The sequence below is a fragment of the Camelus bactrianus genome, chromosome 1 (genome assembly GCF_048773025.1).
Source record: "Camelus bactrianus isolate YW-2024 breed Bactrian camel chromosome 1, ASM4877302v1, whole genome shotgun sequence".
In the NCBI taxonomy this organism is placed as follows: domain Eukaryota; kingdom Metazoa; phylum Chordata; class Mammalia; order Artiodactyla; family Camelidae; genus Camelus; species Camelus bactrianus.
The window spans coordinates 52,788,969-52,815,317 of NC_133539.1; the positions used below are offsets into that span (position 1 = coordinate 52,788,969).

The 26,349-nt window shown below is 41.3% G+C and overlaps 1 protein-coding gene across 1 annotated transcript in view; it reads left to right on the top strand.

Moving 5' to 3' along the window:
* The window catches only part of GAP43 (growth associated protein 43), a 92,085-nt gene that overhangs the window by 26,398 nt on the left and 39,338 nt on the right, over positions 1–26,349 (top strand). The window contains exon 2 of the mRNA XM_010970831.3: positions 22,025–22,634. Within this exon, the coding sequence (XP_010969133.1) occupies positions 22,025–22,634 (610 nt within the window). The remainder of the gene's footprint in view (positions 1–22,024; positions 22,635–26,349) is intronic.

Sequence of the window (26,349 nt, forward strand, 5' to 3'; positions counted from 1 at the left end):
CATTTCATATGTAAATTGTGTATTTTTCTCTCCATTCCACTTTATTTACCAAAGCAGAAATGGAAGGTTTTAGTTTCTCTCTTTCCTTCTACCAGTATATGATATATTCAAAAGACCATAGTAATTTTCTCCATTTTTATCTGGCCTTGCTTTTTTTTAAGCACATGTACTCGGTACCCCCTCCCCTGCAGTGACCTCTTCATTTCCATTTCCAAAGTCCTTTTCTCAGTCTTCACTTAACATTTTAACCTAGTTGGACTCTGCTGGACACCCCTTTTTGGTACCAATTCTCTCTTCTCTTGGTTCCTACTCTGGCCCCTTTCAATTCTTACTCCTTGTCTAGGCTAGCTTTCACTAGATCAACCTTCTAATTTTGTCTTCTAAATGCAGATATTCCCCAGAACAAGAGCTTAATCTTTCTGACCTTTTACCTCTAATTTTAATTAGAAATCTTCTCCACCTTTATAGCTTCAACTATCAACTTTCCATGAATATAACTCTCAGGTTATATTTCCTGTACAAAATGCTTCTTACTGGATATCGCTAGTTGGATTCCCCCTTCCAAATGTTTATAATTGAAAGTGAGCCATCACCTTTCTCTAAATCCATCTTTCCTTTTGAACTTCCCCCTTTCTGTTGATTCTTCCAGTCTCGGTGATGATTGTCTCATCTTAATTTCTAAAGTGCACATTAACTGTACTATGCATTTAATTCTGAATATATGCTAGTTTGTTACCTATGTAATCCTCTAATTTTATTTCTTGTTACCATGCATAAATCATAGATATTTTGAAGGCAACAACTGCATTTTTTACATCTCTGTATTTCTGATTACTACCCAGTGTTCAATAAATGATTTTTAATGTTAAGATGTTTCAACTAAGTTGATAATATTTTGCATCTATCTCTCTCATTGTGATCATTTTTTTTAAGAGTTGACAAATTTTGATGAAAATTAGTAGATATGAAGATTTCATTATGGTTCAGACCACTATCTGAAGCAAGACGGCTGCTAATAAATTTACTGATAGGAGGTTTTCTCTAATATTACTAATAGTGGGTTCTGTACAATTTTATACATGTTTGCACTGAATGTGTCCTGCTATTAGGAGCCCTTGATAGAGCAAGTGACCAGTCAAAAACTTTATGAGGCAAGTTGAAGGATCTAGAGTCAGGTTAGGTTATGCAGATACCCCAAGGAAAGGTAAGGGTGAGCTAAAAATCAAAAACTGGACATCTACACCCCATTTGGGAGAATACTTATGTCAGGGAGTATGTAGTTTCTTACTTTTTATTGACCAAAACATAATGCAGCTTTTCCATTGTCAAGAAAAAGATTTGAAGAATAGTTTCTGCTCTTACTTTGTGTTTTATGCCATTAGTTCACCAAGATAACTTCTGCTTCTTAAACTCCTATTTCTCCCAGGACAAGGCTTACAGATTCTTAGAATTAATGAGCTGGAAAGAACTTGACCATCTGGTTGAAACCTTTTGTTTAGAGATATGCAAGTTGCTTCCTCTGGGCCTTATCCCTGAAGTCCCGACTTTGTACTGGCCCTAGAGTTTGGTAATTCCATCCAAATGGAAATGTTGCCATTATAGTATAAAATAACAGTTTTTGCCCTGTTCATGTTTAATATATTTTTCCCATGAAAAACTAGATTCACTTTTTACTTTTTAGACATTTTTCCCATAAAAAAAGATTGATTTCTCACTTTTCAGACACTTAACATTTGAAATTTTAAAATTAGCCCTGAAGAATAGTTTCCAAAATATACAGAACGATAGTAGGGAGGAAATACCACTCTCCATTTCTCCCCTGTCGGTTCTTCCCTCTACCCCACATCTACTACATTTAAGCATGGATGCATTGCTTCCACAATAAGAGAATCCTGCCACTCTTAAGGCTGGAAAACTCAGTTCAAAACTCATTAGTTTGAAGTGATTTGCTCTGATGTAAAATAGTCTATCTCTCATGTATTCATTGTTTTAGTGTATCAGTTGGCCACTATCTGTACAAAGCAGAATGGGTGCTCAGAGCAAAGTACAAAGTCATTTGAACACTGACTGTTACATTCGTTTTTAGTATGACTTTAAGCAAGTCATATACTTGTCCACTTATCCACCTACAGTGGATGAAACAGTAAATTACAAGAGTTTATCTGAAAAGTTCTTCTCTAGAGAAAGACACTTAGGAAATATAAACTCTCCTTACTGAAGAGCCCAGCTCTTCCCAGGATGATCTGAGAAAATGACCACAAATCCAATACTACTTCAGCACATCTCTCTCCTAGTCTTTTTTTTTTTTTTTTTTTTTAAGCCCTGTTTTATTTGAATACTACGTTCTGGAGTCAAAAGAGTGCTTCAGCAAAATCTGCCTTCCTGGGGGCAAAAGCAGTCTCACACAGTCACACACTCTCAGAAAGGCAGATACTGCTGAACGCTGACTGGACAGAAGATGGTTTTCTTTTTCCTCCAGCAAAAAATTGCTCAAATTACTTGAGGAAGAGACACAATATGATGTTTATTCCTGTTTACAGATGTTTAACCACTGCCCCTTCAGAGGGTCATGTGTCTACAAACAGCATCATGGTAATTATATCCATTGCTGCAAAGAACAGATGTGGAAATTGGTGGTTTCTTGGGGGAAAATAATACCAAGTCCACTTTCCAGAAATGCATACAGTGCAACACAGCTGTACCATTCTGTGCTTACATTTAAAGAATATGGGAGTTCAGTGGTTCCTTATTTTAAAAGCCTGTGTTACCTTAGATGTAACAAAAAGAATGAGATGAAATAATTTCTACTAATGAATTTATTGTATTAAAAATACTTGCTTTTCCTCAGGATGTAAATTTATGTGAATATATGGAAATCAATATTATCCTTGAAAATTAAAACAAAGCAACACTAACCAAACAAGCTAAGCTTATTGTCTTGAAAGAGTTTATTGAACAGGTCTGTATTCCAAGTATATATATAGCACTATAAACTTCACTACCTTTTCTCTGTATAAATGTTCTTTTCCTCTTAAACTGTGTCAAATATTGTGTGCAGAACCCTGTACAGAGATCCAGTATGTGCCTACAGGATGAGATTTCTCCTGGACCAAGGCTATCTGTGCCTTCACATGTTCCAAAACTTTACAGAAGACAATACACATCCTATAACTTAGTCATTGTGATAAAATAGTGGAAGTTAATTTGTGTTTACATTGCATATAATAGTATGCAATGACATTATGCCTAATTTGGGAATTTTGCTTCTGGGGCAAAGAAAAAAAATGTAATCTTCTTTTTCCAGGCTATGCTTTTCTGCTTTTCATGATTCCACACAAACTTCCCAGCAGCACCAAACCCACTGTCTATGATTGAAATGTAACAGAGGAGCAATCTAGTCTGCTAATCTGGGTCTTTCAGGCCCAGAATGGAAGGATAATAAAGAGACCTCCAAGTGCCTTTGGCCAGAGCAGGCCTTTTGACACTCCTGATCTAATTCAGCTCTCTACTTTGTCCCGATTTCAGCCTGCTCATTGTCTGTGGCCTAGGGACTCAAAGGAAAACACAGGAGGTGAGGAGGTCTAGCACCCACTCTATCACTGGTTATCTCACTCTCCAGGTCTTGGTTTCCATGGCTACGAAAGGTCATGGTGTGATGATCTCTTCCCGGTCTCACGTCTTGGGTTGATCATGTCTGTGCATTTTGGAATTTGAGAAAGGGATTCTTGGTCATATGTGTGGGATAGCCCCAATTATCTCCAAACTCAGGAGGCAGTGGGGTAAAAATAGAAGATTCTGACGGTTGCTTGACATAGACATTCTCTTCTCTTTTCTTTTCTTTTCTTTTCTTTTCTTTTCTTTTCTTTTCTTTTCTTTCCTTTCCTTTCCTTTCCTTTCCTTTTCTTTTCTTTCCTTTTCTTTTCTTTTGATATAGACAGTTTCAATAAAATCAAGGAAGCTCTTTGGAAAACAGGAACAGGAATGTGCCTCAGTTTATCATCCTCATTGTGGTCTAAACCCACTAGGATGCTTATTAAAATGCATTTCAGGCCCTCTGCAGCCCTACGCCAGACTTCCTCGGTCAGCATCATAGGAGGCAGGGCCATGAATCTGATTTACACAAGCACCCTAGTGGTAAATACATACACTGAGGTTGGAAAGCCTTCATCTAGGTGAATGAGAACTTTTTCTGCCAGTCTGTAATTTGATTGGGAGAAAGTCATTAGTCTATGCTAAATTTCAGTTTTGTAATAATGGAAACTTTATCTGTCTTTCCCATTTCCAAGAAAGTGTTAGTATCATAATAGGACAGCCTCTTAGAAAACAGATTCTTTTAAGGGCAAGCAATTTCTCAGCTACAAATGGCTTGCTTTTAAAAAGTAAATAAACTTGAAACTTAAAAATGTTTTTTGCCAGAGAAACAACATAAAATGGTGTTAATGTTTCCAGAGCTGCCTATAAAATTTAGGCTGATCCAAAATGTAGTGGAATTTTTACATTTGCAGTGAAAACGTAGGAGAAAACAGTATCATTATTCAGTCTGGGGAAGTAACAGAACCAGTTCTTTATATCTAATTTCACACACACCTCCCCTAAAACTTCCCTTTTCTGATCTATAGCTGTTATGTCAGCCCTATTCAACAGTAGTCAGAATGGACATTATAGCACAATTCCTGTTTATTAGGTAACTTTGGGTCATGATAGGATTCTCAAAAGGAATGAAAAGACGGATTGATAAAAAGGAAATTTCCCATGCTGATTCGGCAAAAGTTTGAAGAAATGCCATTGTGGGGAGGTGAAGTCAGGGCAAGGGGAAGACAGAGAATAAAGGAGAGGAGATTAGAGAGGAAATGAGCGGTTTATGTGATGGTTTAGGTGATGACCTGAGTGGAAGTGTAGGAGAGGTGAGTTGCTTAGGTCTAAGGAGAAGATGTATGGTCACCCCCGAGGCAGAAGAAAGGAACACTGGGTAAGAGATTTTATCAGTTACCCATAGTTTCCACCAGATGGCGCAATTGATCCCAGGGCCTCTTGCTTCCTGGTCAGTTTATCAGGAAAAGGGGAGAAGAATTATGTGCGTCACTTATGTCAACTGAAATAAAATAACACAACGTGAGAGTTGTGGGTTAAGTTTTATCTGGGGCAAAATGAGGACGATAGCCCAGGAGACAGTATCCTAGAAAGCTCTGAGAAACTGTTCCAAAGAGGCAGGGGGAGAACTCAGTATTATATATGATTTCAGTGAAGGGGGTACATTCAGCAAAGCACACGATTTCAGTGAAGGGGGTACATTCAGCCAGGCACACATTTAGGCAGAGGCTTGCTGCTAGTCACAAGGAGCAGATGTCACCGTTAATGATTTTAGTGCTTTTCTAGATGTGAAGAGACACAAGAATTGGGCTCACAAAATCTTCTCCTGAAAATATCTATCTGAAGGCCTATTCAGCCAGTTTTCCCAGAATATAGAGCTCCTCATTCCTGACCTCCATCCTGAACTCTTTTCGGGGAGTGTTGGAGGTCAGCGGCTCATTATTTAATCTGAGCAAAGGTAGATGGCAAGTACCAACGTGATCCAACCCTTGTAGAGGCAGATGGCTAGTGCCAATTTTTAGTTAGCACTTGGTAATTCATTCATTTATTCCACAAATACTGAGTGCCCACTATGTCTCATGAACTATGCTAGGAACGGATGTTGAAATGGCCAATCCGACAAAGTCCCTCAGTTAACTTACAGTTGGGTAGAGATCCAAACAGGCACAAAAATGGCTCTAGAATATTAGTTAATATTCTTCTTACAAGGGGATGTACAGGCTTTCCCCTCTGGTGACCTGCCTCAAGGTCAACCTAGACAAAACTAAAGACAGACAAAGCCAGTACTTTTTCTCCACGAACCCGCCCACAGCTGGGTGACTGCCTCCCAGCTTCTCCTCCACCCTCTTGATCATTCATGATCCAGCCTTCAGTCGTCCCTCAAATAAGAATGTACTAGCCTCTGGCCTCTTGCCTTCAAAGTGTTTATTTTGGCTAGGTGACCGGTATTAATTTGATTAACCAAGAGGGGAGATGTTACAAAACTCCTCTCCTCTGCTGTCATACGCAGTTTAGGTGGGTTTGTTGGGTTTTGGTGTTTTGGGTTTTTTTGTTTGTTTGTTTGCTTCTTTTCACAGTGCTTCCCAAGCCTAGTAACATTTAACTTTTTTTGGTGACCTCTGACATTCTTAGAAAAGCTATGGACATTCAACAGTACAATAATCATATACTTGAACTACAAGGCATACTACTTCAGATTCAGGGACATCCTGAAGCCTGTTCCTAGACCATCTCAGGCATTTTTTAAAACATCTATCTCTTTCTATGTATCTATCATCTCATTCCAAAAAACTGACACAAATGTGGGAGCTTGTGGGACATGTTGGGGAGCAGAGGAAAGGTTTTAAGCAAACTTTAAAATTTTTTCCTAAGCAGGATTGGTTCTGATTGGTGTCTCTCTCCTGTTTCTGTCCAGTGCATACAACTGACAGCTAGGTCTCTCTTCCCCAAGTCACTCAGCCTTTGTTTCCCGGCCCCCTCCCCCAGCATTCTGACTCGGGTTTCCATCCCAAGGTCCCTCTTCCGACTCATTTTCTGCCTCCTTTAGGCGTTGCCTCCGGTCTCTCTTCAGGGTGATCTCATCCCTTTGTTTCTCCTGGGCTGCCACCAGTCAGCTCCTCCCTACGCCCGCGTCCCCGGCTGCGGGCGTGGTCCGGCCGCCGGACCCGAGGGACCGCAGGGCGTGGCTCGGACCGCCGCCCTCGGAGCCCCTCCTCCAAGGCCCCAAACCTCGGGGGAGGCTTCCTGCGCTCCCGGAACACCGAGGAGTTCAGTTTTATCTTAACGAACCTGCACGGACTCTCGTTTGGAAGATAATTGCTCCTTTCAGTGGCTCGGACAACAAAAGCATCAGCCCGTGCCCCAGGGCTGTCCGTGGTAGAGCATCATCGGAGCGCGGTGCACGGGCCCCTCCCTCGCCCTCATCAGTCCGCCTGCCTTCGCCTCCCCGCGGCGGCAGCACAGCCGCAGCCTCCCCCCGGCGACTGAGGCCCCTGTCGCGTCAAGGTTACACAGTGGGTGGGGAAGGAAGAGGAGAGAAAGCTGGTTCAATTGCAAGTCGCATTCTTGTCACTCCCAGTTTTTCCTTGCTTGGGGGCTGCAAAGAGCACATTAGCTTTGCTCCGGCTGTTGGCGCCTGTTTCTCTATCAGAAGCAGGGGAGACGCTGAGCAGCGGGCAGGCAGGGAGGTTGCTGTACGTCAGCAAGAAAAGCCCTCTGGATACCATAAAGGAATGGCCTTGTCATTAGGGTACATCAGAGGCGAGAAAATCAGCTAAGGTCAGGGCCGCAGACAATGACCCTTTATCACTGGAAAAAAAAAAAAAAAGTTATCCAGGCTTCTTCGTTTGAGCTTTCCATTTCCCAGGATGAAATACAGGCTCCATAGACAATTGCAAACGAGTTTCTGGGGGGTGGCGGTGGGGAGGGTAAGCGGAGCAGGTGGAAGAAGTGCAATGACTTCTGTAGATGTGGCCAAAGTTACACTGCGTGTGAGATTCTCTCTTAGCCTGGAAACATGGCACCAGCATACATTTGCCATTCATTCAGTAATATTGTTAAAAATTATTACAGAAGATAATTTAATGATACAAACAAACTTTATTTAACACTTCATGAAGACAGCGGTGTCTGGTCTCAAGGGTCCAGACAACTGCAAAACTGGATAGAAGGCAGGATGCTTCTAAGGGGTGAAGAATAAGGACCAAAGATTTAAGTATAGAGCCCAGAGTTGGCTCGTTGTTTGGGGACTGGTTACAATGTGTTCCTGGTCAAACGGATCATTTACAGGGACCAGAAAATTAGCTAAGTTTCAATTGGCTGACATAGTGCCCTGGCTATTTCTTGAGTGAGTCCATCTTGACCTGGGAGAATGGAGGAGCTGCAGAGGAAGGAAGGTCAACCCCATTTGCAAGTGATGAGGGTTAGGCAGCTGACAGGAGTTAGAGCTTTCTCGCCCTGTGTTCTGACCTCTTTTTCTGGTTTAAATAGGTTGAAGCTGACTGTGGCAGAGGATGAGTGATTTGCATGTCTTATTTATTTATTTTTAGCAGTCTTGCTTTTTTCCACCCCTCCCCCCAACTAGGACGGGAGGTTTCATTCAGATTTTCCATACAGACTGACAAGTTGGCTTTAAAAATTGTCGAGTAAGGCGTTCCTTCACTCTCCTGCAAAGGTTTTGGGGAAGGTACAGCTTTTTGCTGACTGATGAATGATGTGTCCCTGCATCCTGAGAGGGTTGGAATTAGATGCTTAAAGGAAGGTGGTTTCTGCTTTCCTAATGAGGTGGGTCATTTGCTAGCTTGCAGAAGCATAGAAGTAAAGGCAACTTGAACTATGCAGAGTCAAGAGTCTCTGCGCAGAGGAGGCTGGCCAGCGGATATATCCTGTGTGTACTCAGTAATCCTTCCCGGGGACTGGCACATTTGAGAAAGATCTTAGTCTCATGATATGTTCAATGTACTACGTAACTAATTATAGAAGGTAAGTCACAGTAGAGGTTAAAGTTTGGGGAAGAGACCCTGTCCATTCTGAGTAGGATTAGGTCACAGTCAGCTTCTTTGATGCTTGCTTTTTTCAGGAAAGAAGAAAACAGAACATATATACATTCGCACACAATTAGGACTTTGATACTTTGAATGTTTGAATCTTAAATCTCCTCATCAATTCCCCCAGGGTACAGACACAGAAACCGAGGCCCAGAGAAGTGAAGAGACTTCCATGAGGTTGGGTTGGGATGGGATGTGTCAGATTTACAACCGTGGTCTCCTGATTGCCCATCCTGGGCTTTTGCTAATTTACCTGCTGCTTCTTATTTCTCTAAATTTCATAATAGAGGCACATCTGAAATTGTACTCTGGTTTAAGGAGATACTCAAAAGGAACTGAGGATCTCCCAGGACAGGTGTGTTTAGTCTGAGTGTTACAGGCCAGTACATTTTATGCTGTGATGTGTAAAAGATTTGTGAAAATGCAGATCCTGAGCAGTGGATCTGGGGCAGGGTGAGAGGGCCTTGCTGTCCAGCTGTGGGAGGTACAGATGCTGCTGCTCCGTATCTGAGCAGCAAAACTGTGGACACCATCTTTCCTCCTCGCCTTTCTTTTCTCACTGATAGAACAACCTGGGGATTTAAGGAGCCCTTGTTTTTTCTGTTACCAGGTCCCTGTGCTCCCTCAGCTAATCTAGCTGCCTTCCCCTGCTCTGTCTCACCCAGACCCGAGGCTGTCAGAAACAGTCCCTAGAGACAGGGTTCTTGAGCTGGAGGGTGTGATCTTTTGTCTAGTGACTTAGCACCATCTCACTTGCTTCCACAAAACCTTTTGCACATAAGCAACTCACTCAACTCTGATGGTTAAAAAAAAAAGTCCTTTTTCTGTCGCACAAGTGTCCTCCCAGCTGCAGCTCATTTCTCTCCTTCTGGGAGTGCAGCTGGCACGCTGTGAGCTCACAGGCCTAGCCCTGCCCCTGGGGCTCAGCAGGGCTCTCTTTGCATCTTCCCAGGGTCACTTGGGTCCTGCACTTCTTCTCCAGCTGCGTGTGATACCCGGATGCAGGTCTGAGTGCCTCTGTGCAGTGTCTGAGTTAAGCGAACAGCTGGGCAGTGACAGGGCAGGGCCCTTGGAAGGCAGGGGAGCTTCAGTGGCACCCATTTCTCACTTCTCTGAAGACTGCCTGCCTCCCAGTGCTCTGCCCGGCCTCTTTCAGTTGCTCTGTGAGCTCTTTTTCAGTCTTTCTTGTTAGAAGCTGTTCTCAGGAAAGAAGCAATTTAATCCCAACTGTAACACACGTTCACCAGGCTTTTATTAAATCCTTAGTATGTGAAACAGTGATAGAGGCTATCACTCTATACATGTGTCTATATGGCGTGTATATATGGTAGAGAGGGTGAGCTCTGCGGTCTGCCTAAATAATCAAATCATAGCTCTACTCTTACTAAATATAGAACCTCCCCAAGTATTGTTTTGTCATCTGTGAAAATAATAATGCCGCTACCTCATACATTATTATATTTATCGTCATACCTACCTCATATGTTTGTTATGAGATTTTCCTGCAAAACATTTGGCTCATGCCTTAGCAAAGTGATCAGTAAATGTTAGCGTCTTAAAATTAGAGTCCTGAACCTTTTATAGAATAGGTTCTTGCCTTGCCCAGAAAAAGAATTCTGTCTCACTCAGAAGGGGAAGCAGCTTAGGAGATACACACTGCACAGCAGAATGTGGGCCATCTCAGAAAGGTGAAAGAAAGAGAGACTGAGAGGTGGGAGGATGTCTAGTTTAAAGTAAAGGAAGATACACACTCCATAGACAGAAAGCGGGGCCGTCTCAGAAGACGAGAGAACGCGACCGCGACCACGAGGTGCGGAGTTGTTAGGTTTTATGGGCTTGGTAATTTTATATGCTAATGAGTAGGGTTATTACAACTACTTTGGACAAGGGGTAAGGATATCTGGGAAACAGACTCCCCCCGCCCCCCGCCTACTTTTTGACCTTTTAAGTTCAGCCTAGGAACTGTCACAGTGCCTGTGGGTGTGCCATGAGGCTCAAGGTCTACTGGAAGTCAAATCTTCTGCCATCTTGGTCCTAACCAGTTTGTCCTGTCCTCAATTGCTGCCATTCCTTCAGTGGTTGTGTCCTGCCCCCTTTCCTCCTATTTCAAACCCAGTGCCATGTGGCGGTGGGGAGAGGGGCATACCACACTACCAGCAATTCTCCAGACATCAGCTAGGTGTCCTACAATTCATATCAGTTCCACCATTATCTACCCAGAGACAGCAGATTCCACTGGTAAAGTGCTCAGTCCTGCAAGACGCCCTCCACTTCAGACACCAATCGCAAGCTCTGATTGTTACCTGTGATTCTGACTGGCTACAAATTGGAGGTTCTGACAACCCTCTCCAACTCAGGATGCCAACTGCAAGGCTACGTTATTACCTGTTCCTCTGAAAATGGCTGTAAGTCAGAGGTTCCCATGACCCCCTCCTCGGGTTTGATTAATTTGCTAAAGCAGCTCACAGAACTCAGGAAACTCATTTACTCGCTAGTTCACTGGTTTATAACAGGATAGAACTCAAGAACAGCCACATAGAAGAGATGCTTAGGCCAGGGTATGGGGAAAGAGTGCAGAGCTTCCATGCTTTCTCTGAGCACGCCACACTCCTCAAATCTCCACATGTTCACCAACCTGGAAGCTCTCCAAACCCTGTGCTTCTGGGTTTGTACAGGGGCTTCATTACACAGTCATTGGCCATTGGCCATTGGTGATTAATTCAATCTCCCGGCCTCTCTCCTCCCAGGAGGTCAGAGGGTGGGACTGAAAGTTCTCCTGGCAACCAGCCCCTCCACCCCATCACCTCATTAACATAACAAAACACTTTTATTGCTCTCATCACCAGAAATTCCAAGGGTTTTAGGAGCTCTTTGCCAAAAATGAGGATGAAGATCAATATATATTTTTTATTATAAATCACAATGTCACAGTCTCTATTATTAATAAGACAATATTCCTGTCCTCAAAGAGTTTATGGAGTAATGAGGAGTTCGAAGAATAGCTAACGTCAATAACTACAATGCAAAGATAGAGAGGCAGATGGATAGATAAGCAGAGGGAGATGTTTGAGGAGGACCAAATTGTAAGTGAGGTCACAGAACTCAGGGAATGAGGAGCAGTTTTCAGTGAGCAGCATGTGGAGTTTAACATAGATGTAAACCCTGTCCCAGGGACTGGCAAACTACCCCTTCAGGCTATGAGTGGTTTTTACATTTTTTTAATGGCTTCCAGAAAATCAAGAGTAATGATATTTCATGATCCCTTACAATTATGTAAAATTCAAATTTCACTGTTCATAAATACAGTTTTATTGAAACACAGTCATGTTCACTCATTTATGTTGCAGCTAAGCTTATTTCACTCCACAACAGCAGAGTTGAACAACCAGAACCATGTGGCTCAGAAGGCCAAAAGTATTTACTCCCTGGCCCTTTGCAGAAAAAGTTTGCTGACCTCTAGGCTGCCCAAGGAGGAGGATGTGAGAAAACTCTCCAACCAAGACGTGAGGATTGGGATGGGTTGTGAAGGGTGTGTGGGGTTCCAGCCAACACAAAACACAGAAAGGTGTTTGTGGAGAGCCAACCTGTAAGTGAGTTCACAGAACCCTCGGAATGAGGAGCGTGTTCAATGAGCAACATGTGGATTTGCTTGGCTAAAGTAAAGAATGTGCTCATGAGAGAAGCAAGAAGGACAGGCTGGGTCCATCCTATAAATTGCTCAAATGCTAAAGCAATTCATAACTTCTTAGCCTACTAAGCAAAGGGAATATTTAAAAATTTTTGGAGTGGGTGGGGAGTTGGGCACCTTATGATAAAACCCTAAGTATTTTAGCTTAATCTGATAAAATATGTAGCCTAGAAGGGAAGACAAACCAGTTTAGAGAGCTTCTATAGTGTTAGCTTTCAGTGTCTGTTTTAAACCTTAAAATAAGGGAATGATGGTGAAATTTCAGACAATTGGTAAAAGGAGAATCTTTGTCTAAGTCTCTTTTGCACACCCCCTCCACCACTGCCACCAGTACCTCCTTGTTACCTTGATTCTCCACAGTGATTTAAATCATCTGTTGTGTGTTTCTGGGGTGATTCTCTGCATTGCCACAGGCAGGCTGATGTGCACGCATTTACTAGAGATGCAGAGGTACCAGGCTTTGACATAGCTTTTGCTATGAGTTCAGCCTGGGGAGAAACTAGCAAATTATTCTAACCTGGAGTCACTGAGTTGCCCCAACCGTTGGGAGAGGAATCCCCTAGGAATCTTTTATTCCTATTCTTGGGTCTAGTCCTGAACTGACACAGGAGGATGAAGAAATCATTGACTTGAGTAAATCCAAATTGTGGGCAGAGTGGTTGCATCATCCTGTCTTCCTGGAACTCTGGAGTTCGGAACAGTCTCCAAGGCTTCCCTGTGTTATAACCTGTCATTTTTTGGAGTTTCACAGTGCTGGACACAGACGTCGTGTTCTGTGTGGCACTTGAGTCACACAAGAGGCTTATGACACATCTCATAGTTGTCAAGAGGAAAAGAAAATAATTTTCATTGACTTCAAGAACTCAGAATCAGGCTTAATACCTCCTTATTTTTACCCAATGAACCTAATGGCTCTGGCTCGGAGATCAGGTTATCATAAATCCTTGGAAAGCAGGTTCATCTGGATTAATCTAGAAGGGGTAGAATTTGCTTGACTGGTTTCAAAAACAGAAAGGAGAGAATTTTCTCTTCAATAGCTCCAAAGGGTGCACTGTTTTCTCCTGGCAGAGCCACAAAGCTGGTTCTTGGTGCCGTGATGAACACTGTCACTAAACTCTTCCAAGGAGCTGTGTGGCATAAGTAGTATGCCACTTGGGGGGGGGGGGGTTGGATATAATCAGAGCAACAAAAATGGCATCCATGGAATGGTTCTAAATAGATTTCCCTATCTACCTCCACACAACTGTGAAACAAACAACAGGAATAGTTGGTTCAAGAAAAAGGTTTTGTTTAGTTCAGGCACTCTGGCTGGATTTGAGTCCTCAGACCCAGGAATAAATCATAAAACCAGCTCTTTGCCACCAGCTCAGCCCCCGCCCCCTGGTAAAAATAAGGGTGCCTCCACTTTATTCATCTGCTTTTCTCATTTAATTAAATAGCAGTAATTCCTGACCTGAGGCCCTCCTCTCACACTTCCCCCAGTGTTGCTCTCTTTGCTCTGGATATGTTCTCTCTCCTGCTTTCAGAATTAATAGGAACCTAGTCTCTGGGCTATTCTCAGCCTCTCAAGTGTGAATCTTCCCTGTCAAAATCTTCACGAGGAAAATGAGTCACAGCATCACCTGGATGATGAGGTCATGTTACCACAGCCCCTGCTCTGAAAATGTATTTGTACTTTTCGATTGTAAAGGGATTTTGACAGGGGAAGATGAAATCGGGCTGACAGCTCTGAAGCCAGTTCCTTTAGACACTGGTAACTAGCTCAGCAGTGGCAGGCACTGAATGTGACCAAGCCGTGCTCCGGATTCTCCCAGCCTGCACTCCGCTTGTCACCTAGCCTGGGAGCCGGGAGGAGAATCCTGCAGAGAGTGGACCAGCTCTGTCTTCCTAGGGTCATTTGCCCTCACGTGGAACCTGTACAAAGTATTCTGAGTCCAAATCCTGGCTCTGCTACTTACTAGCTATGTGATTTTGAGCAAGTTATTTAATGTCCTTGTGCTTAAGTCCCTTCACCTGTAAAATAATAGTACCCATTAAAGGCCTTATTAGAGCTAAATTTAATAAATATATTCGTGTGTGCATATATATATATATATATATATATATATATATATATATGATATAATAAAGTGCTTGGAAGAGTACTTGGCACATAGTACTGTATAATTTTTCAATTTGTTATTAGAATTATTTTCTGCAAAGACCTGAGGCTATTTTAGAGTACCTTTAAAGAGTTTTGTTTTTTTTTTTGAGAAGAGCATTTATTAATTTTATGAAATATTCATAGTCCTGAAAAATTCCTTCATGAGCTATCAGAGAGAGAAAACCATAAAATATTGATCAAATAATGCACCCAATCCCTAGTCTCCAGAAAGTAGCAATTTTCACTTCATTTGTATTGTTTTCTCTCAGGCAATTATTTATAGAGTTTTTTAAGTACCAGGCATTTTACAAATACTATTTTCTTTCATCCTCAAAAGATTCTGCACAGTAAGTATGAGTTTCCCGACATGAGGGAGGAAGAAACTGAATTCTAACGAAATTAAGGATTTACGTCAGGTCATATATTTGAGCCATGGCTGAAGCAGGATTTGAACTTAGATCATTTGAGCCAAAAGCCCTGCCAGGGAGCATGTCGTCAGTGTGACAGTGCCAGATGACCTAGAGAGAGCTGGGTGCCAAAAACAAAGGGAGGGACAAGAGAAAAAGAATGACAGGAGTAACAAATAGCATTAGCAAACTTAGACTTTCTAGAGTCTTGTGTGTTTGTCCTTAAACTATCCAGCAGCTTGGGGATAGAAATCCAGTTGATTAAAGTCTGTCCGGACCCTGTATGCTATTTACCTGACATTCCCAACAAAAGTTCAATCAGTTTTTCCACACATGGAAGAATACAGCAACATATCTTCTAGAATCAGAAAGAAAACAACTTTTCAGAAACAAAGAAATTTTTTTTCTTTGTATTTCTCAACTACTGTTTGAAATGGGCACTTACCTGGTGATCGATACAGAACATGAAAGCGCGTGCAAATGACCGTTGCAGATAGCAATGCCCCTGCCGAAGCATCCTGCCGTCCGCCTCACAGAAATAAGCACACTGTACAAGGCAGTATGCTTGCTGTCCAAGTGCAGTTTCAAGCAAAATCACCTGTTCCCCTCTTCCGAACGTGTTCCTGCCCCTAATCCCTTCTATATAGGGATTCTGGAGCCACCTCTGTTATAAGCCCTGAAATGTAGACCAATTCTATTCATTAAAAAGTACTTTAATTCGTCTTAGTGCTGATACTAGAATTGCTACTTATTCAGGGACACTTTCTGAATGTTTAGTGTTAAATTCTCAGATTGAATTCTCTGTTAGTTTCCTTAAAATGTCAGTGATTGGGGGCCTAGGTTTAAGACCTGTTTCCTCATTTGTGGGGCTTTCCACAACCTGTTTCAGTTTCTTCATTTTATAAAGGGGATTAGCACAATTGCTCAGCCTACTTCACTGTAATTCATTGGGGAAATTTCTATGAGGTTGCAAGTGCTATGTAAATATAAAAATTCAAGTTACTATCATTTATTTTTCCAAGTAAATAACGTCTTGAGTTTATTTCCATCTCACATCATCGCCAGGATTGCTGGTATCCCCACCCAGGCAGGGAGAGTCCAGTACCTTAACGCTACAGAATGGGGCTTCCTTTCTTGAATATCTAAGGAACTAGTCATCTCTAGCCTACAGCCTTAGGCCATGGGGTTTGTTATAAAGATTAAGTCAAAATAGAGGGAAGGAGAGAGTCTCCAACAATCCTCCATGAATATTTTCACTTGTTTAACTTATGAAAAAGCAGAAATATATATTTGAAAAATAATACACTTGATATGATTCCAGCCAACTCACAGATGAGTATGTTAGGTGTTTTATCTTAGATTTATTTCCTTTTCTAAGTGCTTTTAAAATTATTATTTTAAATGTCATTTCTGTAGTTTTATATCTTCTCTCCTTGTCTGACCTCTTTCATTTCTATAGTTGTTTTCTTTGTTCAGCCTCACTGTATAAAGTCAGTTATTCGGTTAGGTGCTGGCGAAACCTATGCCTGTCTTTGCCACGTGCTCTTGAAATCCATCACTGGGAAGTGAAAGATTTTAAAAGTTGACAAGGTGGGATTCCAGATTAATTTTCCTGTCATCATTTTTCTTAAATGGAACTAATTGTGAGGTTCAAATTTTGGATTTATTCCACAAAATTAATTTAGCATCTACTGTATGCCAGGCACCATTCTAGAAACTGGAGATTCAGCTGTGAGCAAAATAGGAAAAGTCTTTCGTGTGCTGTTTTTTTTTTTTTTTGTCTGTTAGAGGGTACCAATTATAGTGTGCTCTTTGCCTTTTCTCCATCTATCTTTGCAGGACAAATAGAGTTATGAATATACAGAATAAAATAAACGATAACTCTTTTGAATGGAAACAGAGTTCCCCATCAGTAGTGCCTTATACTGTGTTGAATATGCCACCTCATACTGTTTAGAAAGTAGCTGGGCTGCACATGTTAAATAATTACTATATGAAAAAAATTACTATATGAAAGTGAGCTGAAGACCCATTATCTTATTCTCTTATTTCTGATCTTGGACTAGATTTAAATCAAGTACAGAAGCTCCACTGATAATTTCTTTAATACTTGGGCATTTTCCCTAAATTATATGCTATCAACTATGATCAAATCAACTATGCTGAAAAATAGAAATATTCTTACATGAATTTCACCCCCATAAATTATTCATAAATATAGAGTGAGCTGCAAGTAGGTATTTGTTAGATTCATACATACCCATCCGCACTTTATTCTGGTTCTTTCATGGGCTGCAAAAGATTCCGATAGGCATGAAAACTGTAGTGTGTTAGAGAAAAGTTTGCTTAGGGTATCTCTGGCCCTTCAGTGTTGCTTCCTGGAAATATCTTTTGCTCAGTCAGATGGAAAATATTTTGGTTTACTAAAAATGTTCCTAGCAAGAAGAACTGGTCCACATCAGTGATTTTTTTTAAAGCATTTAAAATTCAGTCCTCTTCGTGAGAAAATTTGAAATATTATCATAGTAGTACTTAGAGCTAGTGGAAGTAGATTCAGGGTCAAATTCCTCTATGCTTGGAAGATTGAAGTATTCCTATGATAATTAGAAAAAAATAAATGAATCGAAGTGTCCCAATTGGAGGGATGATGTTATTTTAGTCTTGAAAGTTAGGCATTTATAGATTTTTGCCTAAAGCTCTTTTGTAACATAATGAATGCAAATGTTTGGACATCTTAGACTGAATCCTATGTTGTCCACTTCCTCTTCCCCCAGAGGAAAAGGAAACTATTAACCAGAGCAACAATGTTGGGTATTAAATAACTACCTCTTACACTTAGCTTTCTTATCCGTGATTCTTAAATATTGATGAAAATTACTGCCCTTTTACTTAATGGATTTTAAAATTTGACTAGATCCCAACAAGTTAGTATAAAGATACCCTTCATATTCTTCAAACCAATATTCAGCCAAGATTTTAATCTTGGTTGAAAAGTTAAAAATTCCCATGCCTTGGTTTCCTCTAAGATTTTAGAAATTACAGGACTCCCAAACAAACTGGTCAGTAAAGACTCTAAAAAGATTCTAAACTATAGCCATGAAGATTTCTGACAAATTATGGTGACTCTTCCTACATATAAGGAACTGTGTCGGCACGTCCACCTTTGTTAATTAACATATAGCAACAATTCCATGCAGAAATGAAAGAATTTCATCAGAGCTCAGCATAAAACTTATTTGTGGCAAGATTGAGTTTAAAAAATAAATCTATCTTAATGAGATTATAAACTGACTCTTTAGCCATTAAATACCAGGATCGCCTTTTTCTGGACCTTCTGCATCCATAACTGACGTATTGACACTTGGCCTTACTTTATAAGATGGGTGTAATGCCATCTCATCAGGTGTCTCCTTGAATTCCTGGGAAATTATTGATTATAAATACTGTGAGGTTACTTTTTAAAGTGTATTATAAAAGGAATCCTGTGTGGATAGATCCCTTTCTCTCTGTTCACTAGGGTTTCTCTAGTGCCTGGCAGAGGCACTCAGTATTGTTAAATGAATAGGTGAATGAGGATGTTGACACGATGCTTTATGGATAATCTGCTGCAAGAAAGACTAAGCTATTCCAGGTCACTAATGCAATAGAATTGGACTTGGGGTTGATTGGCTGGGGAGAAGACCTGAGTTCAACTACAAGCTGGGCCACTGACAGACTCACTCACTCTATCAATTGAGGCAAGTGACTTAACTTTTCAGGGCATGGCTTTTCCATTTAGAAGCTGAAAGTGTTGTGCTGAATGTACCAGGTGATCTCTGCTATCTCTGGGCTCAAATATTCTTTGTTTTAAGGAAGCACTTCTTGTTTGTGTGTATATATTATATACATAATAATATATATATTATAATAAAAATGTATATTTTTATTGAAGCATAGCCAGTTTACAATGTTGTGTCAATTTCTGGTGTATAGCATAATACTTCAGTCATACATGAACATACATATATTCACTTTCATATTCTTTTTCACCATAGGTTACTACAAGATATTGAATATTGTTTCCTGTGCTGTACAGTATGAACTTGCTGTTTATCTATTTTTAAGGAAGCACTTCTATTTCCAGTTGGGAAAAGATCTATGTGGTCTGACACCTTGGGGGTACCCTAGCAGCCAGTCTTGGAAAATGTTCTCGTCCTTCTTGTCTCCTCTCTCAGCAAGATACACTCCTAGTGCAATTACCCCCAGTACTGTGAAAGGAATTTTACCAGAAAATGCCTGTAGTTTAAGCCATATTTATGGAGTCAATTATAGGTACAAAAAGAAAGAAACACACACAATCTGGCATTGTCTAGCTCTAGATCCAATTTTTACTTAAAATACTTTCCTTTCTGGGTACCTCTGTTCAATCATTTAAGTTTGAGCTCATCTTAGGCTGGTTTTTCCCTCCCTCCCCCTCCTTTCTCCCCATTCTCCTTCTCCCCTTCCCCCTCCATCCCTGTCTCTCTGTCGCTCTGAAAAAATTTGTATTAGTTGTCTATTTCCAACCTATCCCTAAAATCTAGTTCCCCTAAGTTTCTGATGATATTAAGTGGGCCAGCATTCCTCCAGGAGGAGCTGCATCATGCCTGTGGGGTACTTGCAGCACCTCTTTGGGTGTGTCCACCTACTAGGGTACTCTGCTCTTCTTACAGGATTGTCTCACCTCTCTCTTAACTATGGTCTTTCATGATTCTCTCCCTTCTTGCCCACCCCTTCCTCTCTTGTGCCCCTTACACTCCTGAATTGTTCAGGTGAGCCTGATCCCACAGTCTTGGCACCCAAATCTAGTCTGAGCCTTTCTAAACAGTCATTTTAACATAGAGCCTGTGCACAGAAGTTTAAGTCCTGATCATTTGGAAAGTTAAAGTGGCAGATGATCTGAGAAACAGAGAGAAAGAGGGAGAGACAGAGATGGCTTGGGGGTGGGGTGGAAAGAATTGAGAGGGGCACTTCCTTTCCATGTAAAGTATCTTCTTCATGTCATTCAGACTCTCAGATTCCTTCTTTTTATGGTTTCCAGGCTTTTCAAGGGTTTTATCCCCTTTCCTCTGTGCTGTTAAAGAGAAAAGAGTGATGTGTTTTTTCTTGAGTCACTGGAGATCTTTTCTGCTCACCTGCCCACTCTGAAATAATTGGTTTGTTCACATTCATGAGGAGCAGTATTTGTGTTAAAGAACCACTTGGCATCAGTACCCAACTGCAGATGTCTTATCATATAAGATGGTGCCTCATTCAGAAAACTCAAGATAGAGTAAAATAAATTAACAACATTTTGGCTGCATGCTTCATTCACAACTGTTAATTTAACAGGGTTATGCATCCATCTCTGAGCAGAGAGCTCCTGGCAGGGACAGCTGCTCCCGTGCCCCAGATTGTGCTGTGTGCGTCCCAGTAGGAGTCAGTAAGAGCAGCAGGAGAGCAGGAAGGTGGTAGTGCATCAGTGCATCGGAGCACTGAGCAGTGTGGCAACATGGCCGGGGGAGGAGGGAGCAGGATGTGCCCCTCCAAAGTGCTTTCATCACTCCTTCATTCTTTGTATGGGTACATGCACAGTTAACAGAAGAAGAAGAAAAATTTGTCTTGGGTTTTACTGGAAATTTGTCAGTCCTGCTTTTACTCTCACATACAGCTTATTTTCAAAAATACCTTTGTATATCTACTAGCATGTTGATGGACCTAAGCAATACAGACCCATATGCTTGTACAAAGAATGCCAGACAGGTCTACATCATGATGAACAGGATCTGGGTCACTGGGGCAGAGCTGGCATGACAGGTGGAAAACATACCTTGTGTTGGCCTGCTGCAATTTGCATCCTAAACTAGAGCAAAGGCCAAGGTCAAGATTGGGGCCAAGCACAGGACTTGGTACATGATAAGCATCCTTTAATTATTGGTCTTTTGAAGGAAATTTGCTGCATTGTTCACTGCTGTATTTCCCCAGTGCCTAAAACACTTCACTAAAGTTAACTAGACATATTGTGATTTTTTTTGAATATATACAAATATTGAACCACTATGTTACACACCTGAAACCAATATAATGGTTATATGGAAACTATAAGTAACCACATTGGGGTGTCATGGTAGGCAGTGGAGCTATATAGAATTTTGAGTATTTGCCCAGACATTCCTTTTCATGACTGTACCTTCTATTCCTATCCTCTGATTTAATTTCCATGTGGGAAAAAGTTATTTTCAGCCTATGTTATGCTGTAACATGATCAAATAGTAAAGATTTTGTATTCTAGTCTTTGCCTTTAGTACTGGGATGGCTCTATTGATAATATAAAACTCATTTTCAGCTTAAACTGCTTTCGGAATAAGAAATTGTGGTTTAGTGAATATGTGCCACTCTTTCAAAAGTGGAAGCAGTGTTTTCCATTCTTTTTTTAAAACCCAGGAATAATGGCCATTTTCTGAATTCAAATTTTGAAGGTCTGGTATGCTCATTACTGATTTTGGACCACGTACAGAGGAAAGCAGACACCATTTTGTGACCAGCACTCTGAGTTGTCACATTCTGAATGAATCCCTCAAAGGCCTGGACTCATTTGCGTTTCACACAAGACCCTGATGGAATTTGCTGTCTAAACCTTGACTATACTCTTTACCCCAAATTGATTGGTTTCCTCAGACTTGAAATCTTGGGGAAAAAATAGACTTTTCCGTAATATTTTTTTTTAAATCATAAAGTTTTTCACGAAGTCGCGCTCAGAAACCTTAAAAAATCAGTATCTTTCAGAGCACTTTGATCAAGACCTAGGGTGAGTGTGATTTGAATTTTCAAGATACGTCTACAAAAGGGCTGATTTAAGTTTGACAATGGAGGGACACTGAGCTGGGGAAAGAAATACGTATAAAACCATGCCAGTGATTCTGGAAGGCCAAAAGGACATTAATTTCCCCATAAAATGGTGTGTTCTCTCCTAAGTTCTTCACCTGGGAAAGAGGGGGCTTGGTCTGAATTTCCAGAGTATTGTTGATTTCTTAACTCCAAGCACAGTGCCTGGCACAAAATAAGTCATTCAACAAATACTTGTTGACTGCTGTGATCTGAAGGAAAAGAACATTATTCCATCTCTCCTTTTTCCCTCCTTCTCTCCATAAAGGTTGAAAAAAATGATGAGGACCAAAAGATTGAACAAGATGGCATCAAACCAGAAGATAAAGCTCATAAGGCCGCGACCAAAATTCAGGCTAGCTTCCGTGGACACATAACGAGGAAAAAGCTCAAAGGAGAGAAGAAGGGTGATGCCCCCGCCGCCGAGGCCGAGGTGAATGAGAAGGATGACGCCGCGGTTGCTGATGGCGCCGAGAAGAAGGAGGGAGACGGTTCCACTCCCGCTGAAGTGGCCTCAGCCACCGGCCCCAAGCCCGAGGAGGCCGGCAAAGCCGGCGAAACTCCTTCCGAGGAGAAGAAGGGGGAGGGCGCCCCCGATGCTGCCACAGAGCAGGCAGCCCCCCAGGCTCCTGCCGCCTCGGAGGAGAAGACCGGCTCGGCTGAGACAGAAAGTGCCACTAAAGCTTCCACTGACAACTCGCCGTCCTCCAAGGCCGAAGACGCGCCAGCCAAGGAGGAGCCTAAACAAGCCGACGTGCCTGCTGCTGTCACTGCTGCTGCTGCCGCCACCACCCCTGCTGCAGAGGATGCTGCTGCCAAGGCAGCAGCCCAGCCTCCGACGGAGACTGCGGAGGGCAGCCAAGCCGAGGAGAAGATAGGTGAGCGACCTCCGGGGCAGACGCTGGTGCTGGGTGGGCCAGGGGGCCTGTTCGGAAAGAAGGGCCACCTGCGCCATCAAGGGAGACGGGAAATGTCCAGAAGGTGTTTTCAGGAAATTCAGGGAAGCTTCAGTTAATTCCCAAAGTGGTACGTCTAAGAGTTAACTCTGGCCACTTAAGTTCTCAAATTGTCTTCAAGCCTGAGAGAGAACTCAGGCAGGTCTGTGTAGCAGCCGGTACTAAACAAATCTAGCAATTACCTTCCTAACTGAACTGGCATAAAGAGTAAAACAAGGTAATCCTGGTTTAAAAAATATATATTCTGTGTGCTGGATAGACTTAGTTTCATAAGAAATTACTGAAGCTACGTATATTTTGTGGATGGGAATTAGCTCATGTGATTATTTGGCTCTAGGAAGTGCCTGGTATGAATGCAGCCAACTCCTTACTGATTCAGATGATCTAGTTTGTGAATTGCCGGCAGCAAAAACATAATCTCAGACCACCTTTCCCTAGCCCACAGTATGTTTCCAGGCATTCTCCCCACCGACTGGTGAGCAGTGTGCGTATGTGTACGTTCGCTCAGAGAATGTTAATTGTGACATTAATCGAGGTCAGGCTAATTAGGAAAATAAGTCTGTTGATGTTGCCAAAAACAAAAGAAAAACCCCAAATATAGAACATGTTGTGAAGTCAAACATAAATTATCATTTTATTATTGAAGACACTACTTTCTGCCATATGCATACATAATCGAGTGTTGACTATGATTACAAAAAGGTACTGGATTCTCTTTGGCTTGGAGCTCTAACTTGGAGTGTTTTCACTGTTACTGCCCAAAGAGCCTGTGCAGAATTGGAACAGAGCATTCCCAGTGCAAGATGAATTTAACAGAATTTCACCCCTGGACATTAGACCTTCCCCTCACCCCAACCCATTCATAGTGGTAAAGGAGACTAGCAGTCTCCAAGGTCTTTCTCTGGCCTAGTATGACCCATGAATACCCTTCAGCCCCAAACCTTGAAGATAAAGTTGCTTCTGTGCCAGTTTAAAAGGTTGGGTTTACTCCTTGAGATTTAGTGATTTAACCCACGATGTGTCCAAGGACTCAAATTTGGCCTGGACCACATTGTGCCCTTTGGAAAGGACCTACTCCATGAGAATGGTCTGGGAAATGTCTTGTTATCTGAACATTAGATTGAGAAAGTAGTTATTGGACATTTGCCATGATACCCATTTCTCCAGATTAGGTACTGCAAATTTTAGACATTTTCAGGTCTACTTCTTCCATCTTCCCCCAAAATTCTGTGAGGAAGAAGCCCAATTATATTAATTATTATTGTTATTAGCATTCTCTAGCTTCAGATAAATCACACACCTCTTTCTACCAGTGACTCATTTTAAATCTTTATTCCAACTACATACCTGCCCCAGGGGCCAGACCTTGAGGTTAAGAAGATGGGAATATTTCCCTGGAAAAGGTAAGGCATGTGATAAGAATGGTTTTGGTTTTCATTTACTCAGCAAAACGAATCTTGTTAACGACTCTTCTTAAAGTTTGAGTTCCAGCCTTAGAGATGATGGCTGGAAATCATTTTGCATATGACAGACTACCTTTATGTAATTTCCATAAATCTTAAAAATTAGTCATAATTTTAAATATAGAAAATATTTGGCATTGCTCAGATCATATTTTATGAACTGGGATTTCTGAAATTGTAAGTAGAGACAGAAAGATATAATGTGACTTTAGGTATATGCTCATGATTTGGCTTAACAGAAAGGAAGACAGCTTTAATCAATGAAGTCTAAAAATAATATATTTTAAAGGAAATTCAGTTTTATTATTTCTCAAGTTATGATCATTCAAATGAATTAATAAAATATTTTATGTAGTACATGCTCAATAAGTGATGAATGAATGAAAATCGGACAGATTTAATTTATAGATAATAATTTGTTTACTCATTCATATATTCTTCCTGCAGTCTTGCTTATTCCATTCAGTTATTTGATTAAAAATGTGTCTGGTCAGTGGAAGCAAATAGAGATTGTGCTCTGTACTAAACAATACTGATTCCGACTGAAAAATGTCTCAATTAGTCTGAGTTTAATATGTACACTGAAAGGTAATTGAAACGTGTAGATGAAGTTCAACTTGAAGGTAATCACAAAGGGCGGTTTATTTTACATTGTCTCTGAGCTTGGGTAGGTATTGTCCTCTTGGATAGATTTTGAAGTGCTGCCTGTAGTCTGTTTCTGGACTGATGTAACTATTATCTTTGTCTGCTGTATGTGACAAGCACAAATTACCCAGGTATGGTGAGTCTCATGGAATCACAGAAACTGGAGGTGACAAGATCTATTACAACATCTCAAGCCCAAATTCCCAGCGGTCCTGTACCACATTTTCCTCTATCTCCTACTGAATTTCATTCTAATCCATGTTAAAATAACAATATTTCCGGTTGAGCTCTACTATTTGGGAATGAAAGGGTCCTGTGATTGCCTGGAGGGGTGTAGAGAGACATTCTGAGAAGGTGGAGTGGGTTGAGGGCAGAACAAGCCAAAAGAGAGAATTCAGGACAAAAACTGCTGTCAGTAAGAGGATCCAAAACTTTGGACCAAATCTGATCACTACTGTAATACAAATGGGAATTCTTTGTAAATTACACACATTTTGTTTATTTTACTTCCTTTACTATTAATGGGTTTATTAAAGGTGGATGCCATTTGCATTAGGACCTTTGGAATTTTTTTTTTTTTTGCCTTCTTTTTTTTAATCCTCCAACCATATCTCCTTATCTCTGCTTTGCCACTCTGCCTGCCCATATCTCTGTATGTTTATGGCCAAAAGATTTCAGTGCATCTCTGATGATGATTCCTTTATAGGAGGAGGAGTATTTATAGCATCTTCAGCACACGGCCTCCTTTCAGCTATGAGGAGAGAACTTCCAAGCCTCTTTTAGCGATCATGTGTTTGGTGTCTCCTGCTGGATAGTGTCACTGTGCTCACTGGGCTCCCAGTGAAAGAATTCTCTGCTCTGTCTCTTCTCCATGATAACCTGTTGACTTTCCCCAGTGGAGAACTCTAAAGTTTCTGCCATGGCTATATTCAGTGATGTAGTATTACCAAAGTAACACATCCAGGAGGCTAGAAATCAGCGATGTTGATGAGTGGCTTCCACAGAATACTCCACTAATACTAGTAAGAAGTGTAGCTCTGGGTTACCCTAGATTTTCTGTATGTTGATTTTATTTTCATGGTCTCTTTACTTCTTTCTAATTGGGGTCATCAATAATGATCTGGGAAAGAGATGAGTTCTATTTATCATTCCTCTGAATAGAAAAACAGTAACTCAGTGTCTCTCTACCTCTTTTCCTTCTTTTTCTGCCTCCTTCCTCCCTCCCTCCCCACATCCCTCTCTCCTTCTCTTCCTCGCTCCCTTTGTTCCTTCCTTTTCCCCTTCCAAATAAAATAAAATATAAATATATTAACTTTCTACCATGCTAGGCTTTAGGGTCACAGAACTGAAGATACGGTCACTGCCCTTAAGGAGTTGGGAGTGGGAGTGGGATGAAATGCAGGCAGTGATGTTGAAAACAATCACAGTAATAACCTCAACTCAATTAAATTCTACAAAGAGATATGGGGTACCTCTATATGCCAGTGCATTCTGGAACAAAATATTGATGAGACAGTTCTTCAAGCAAT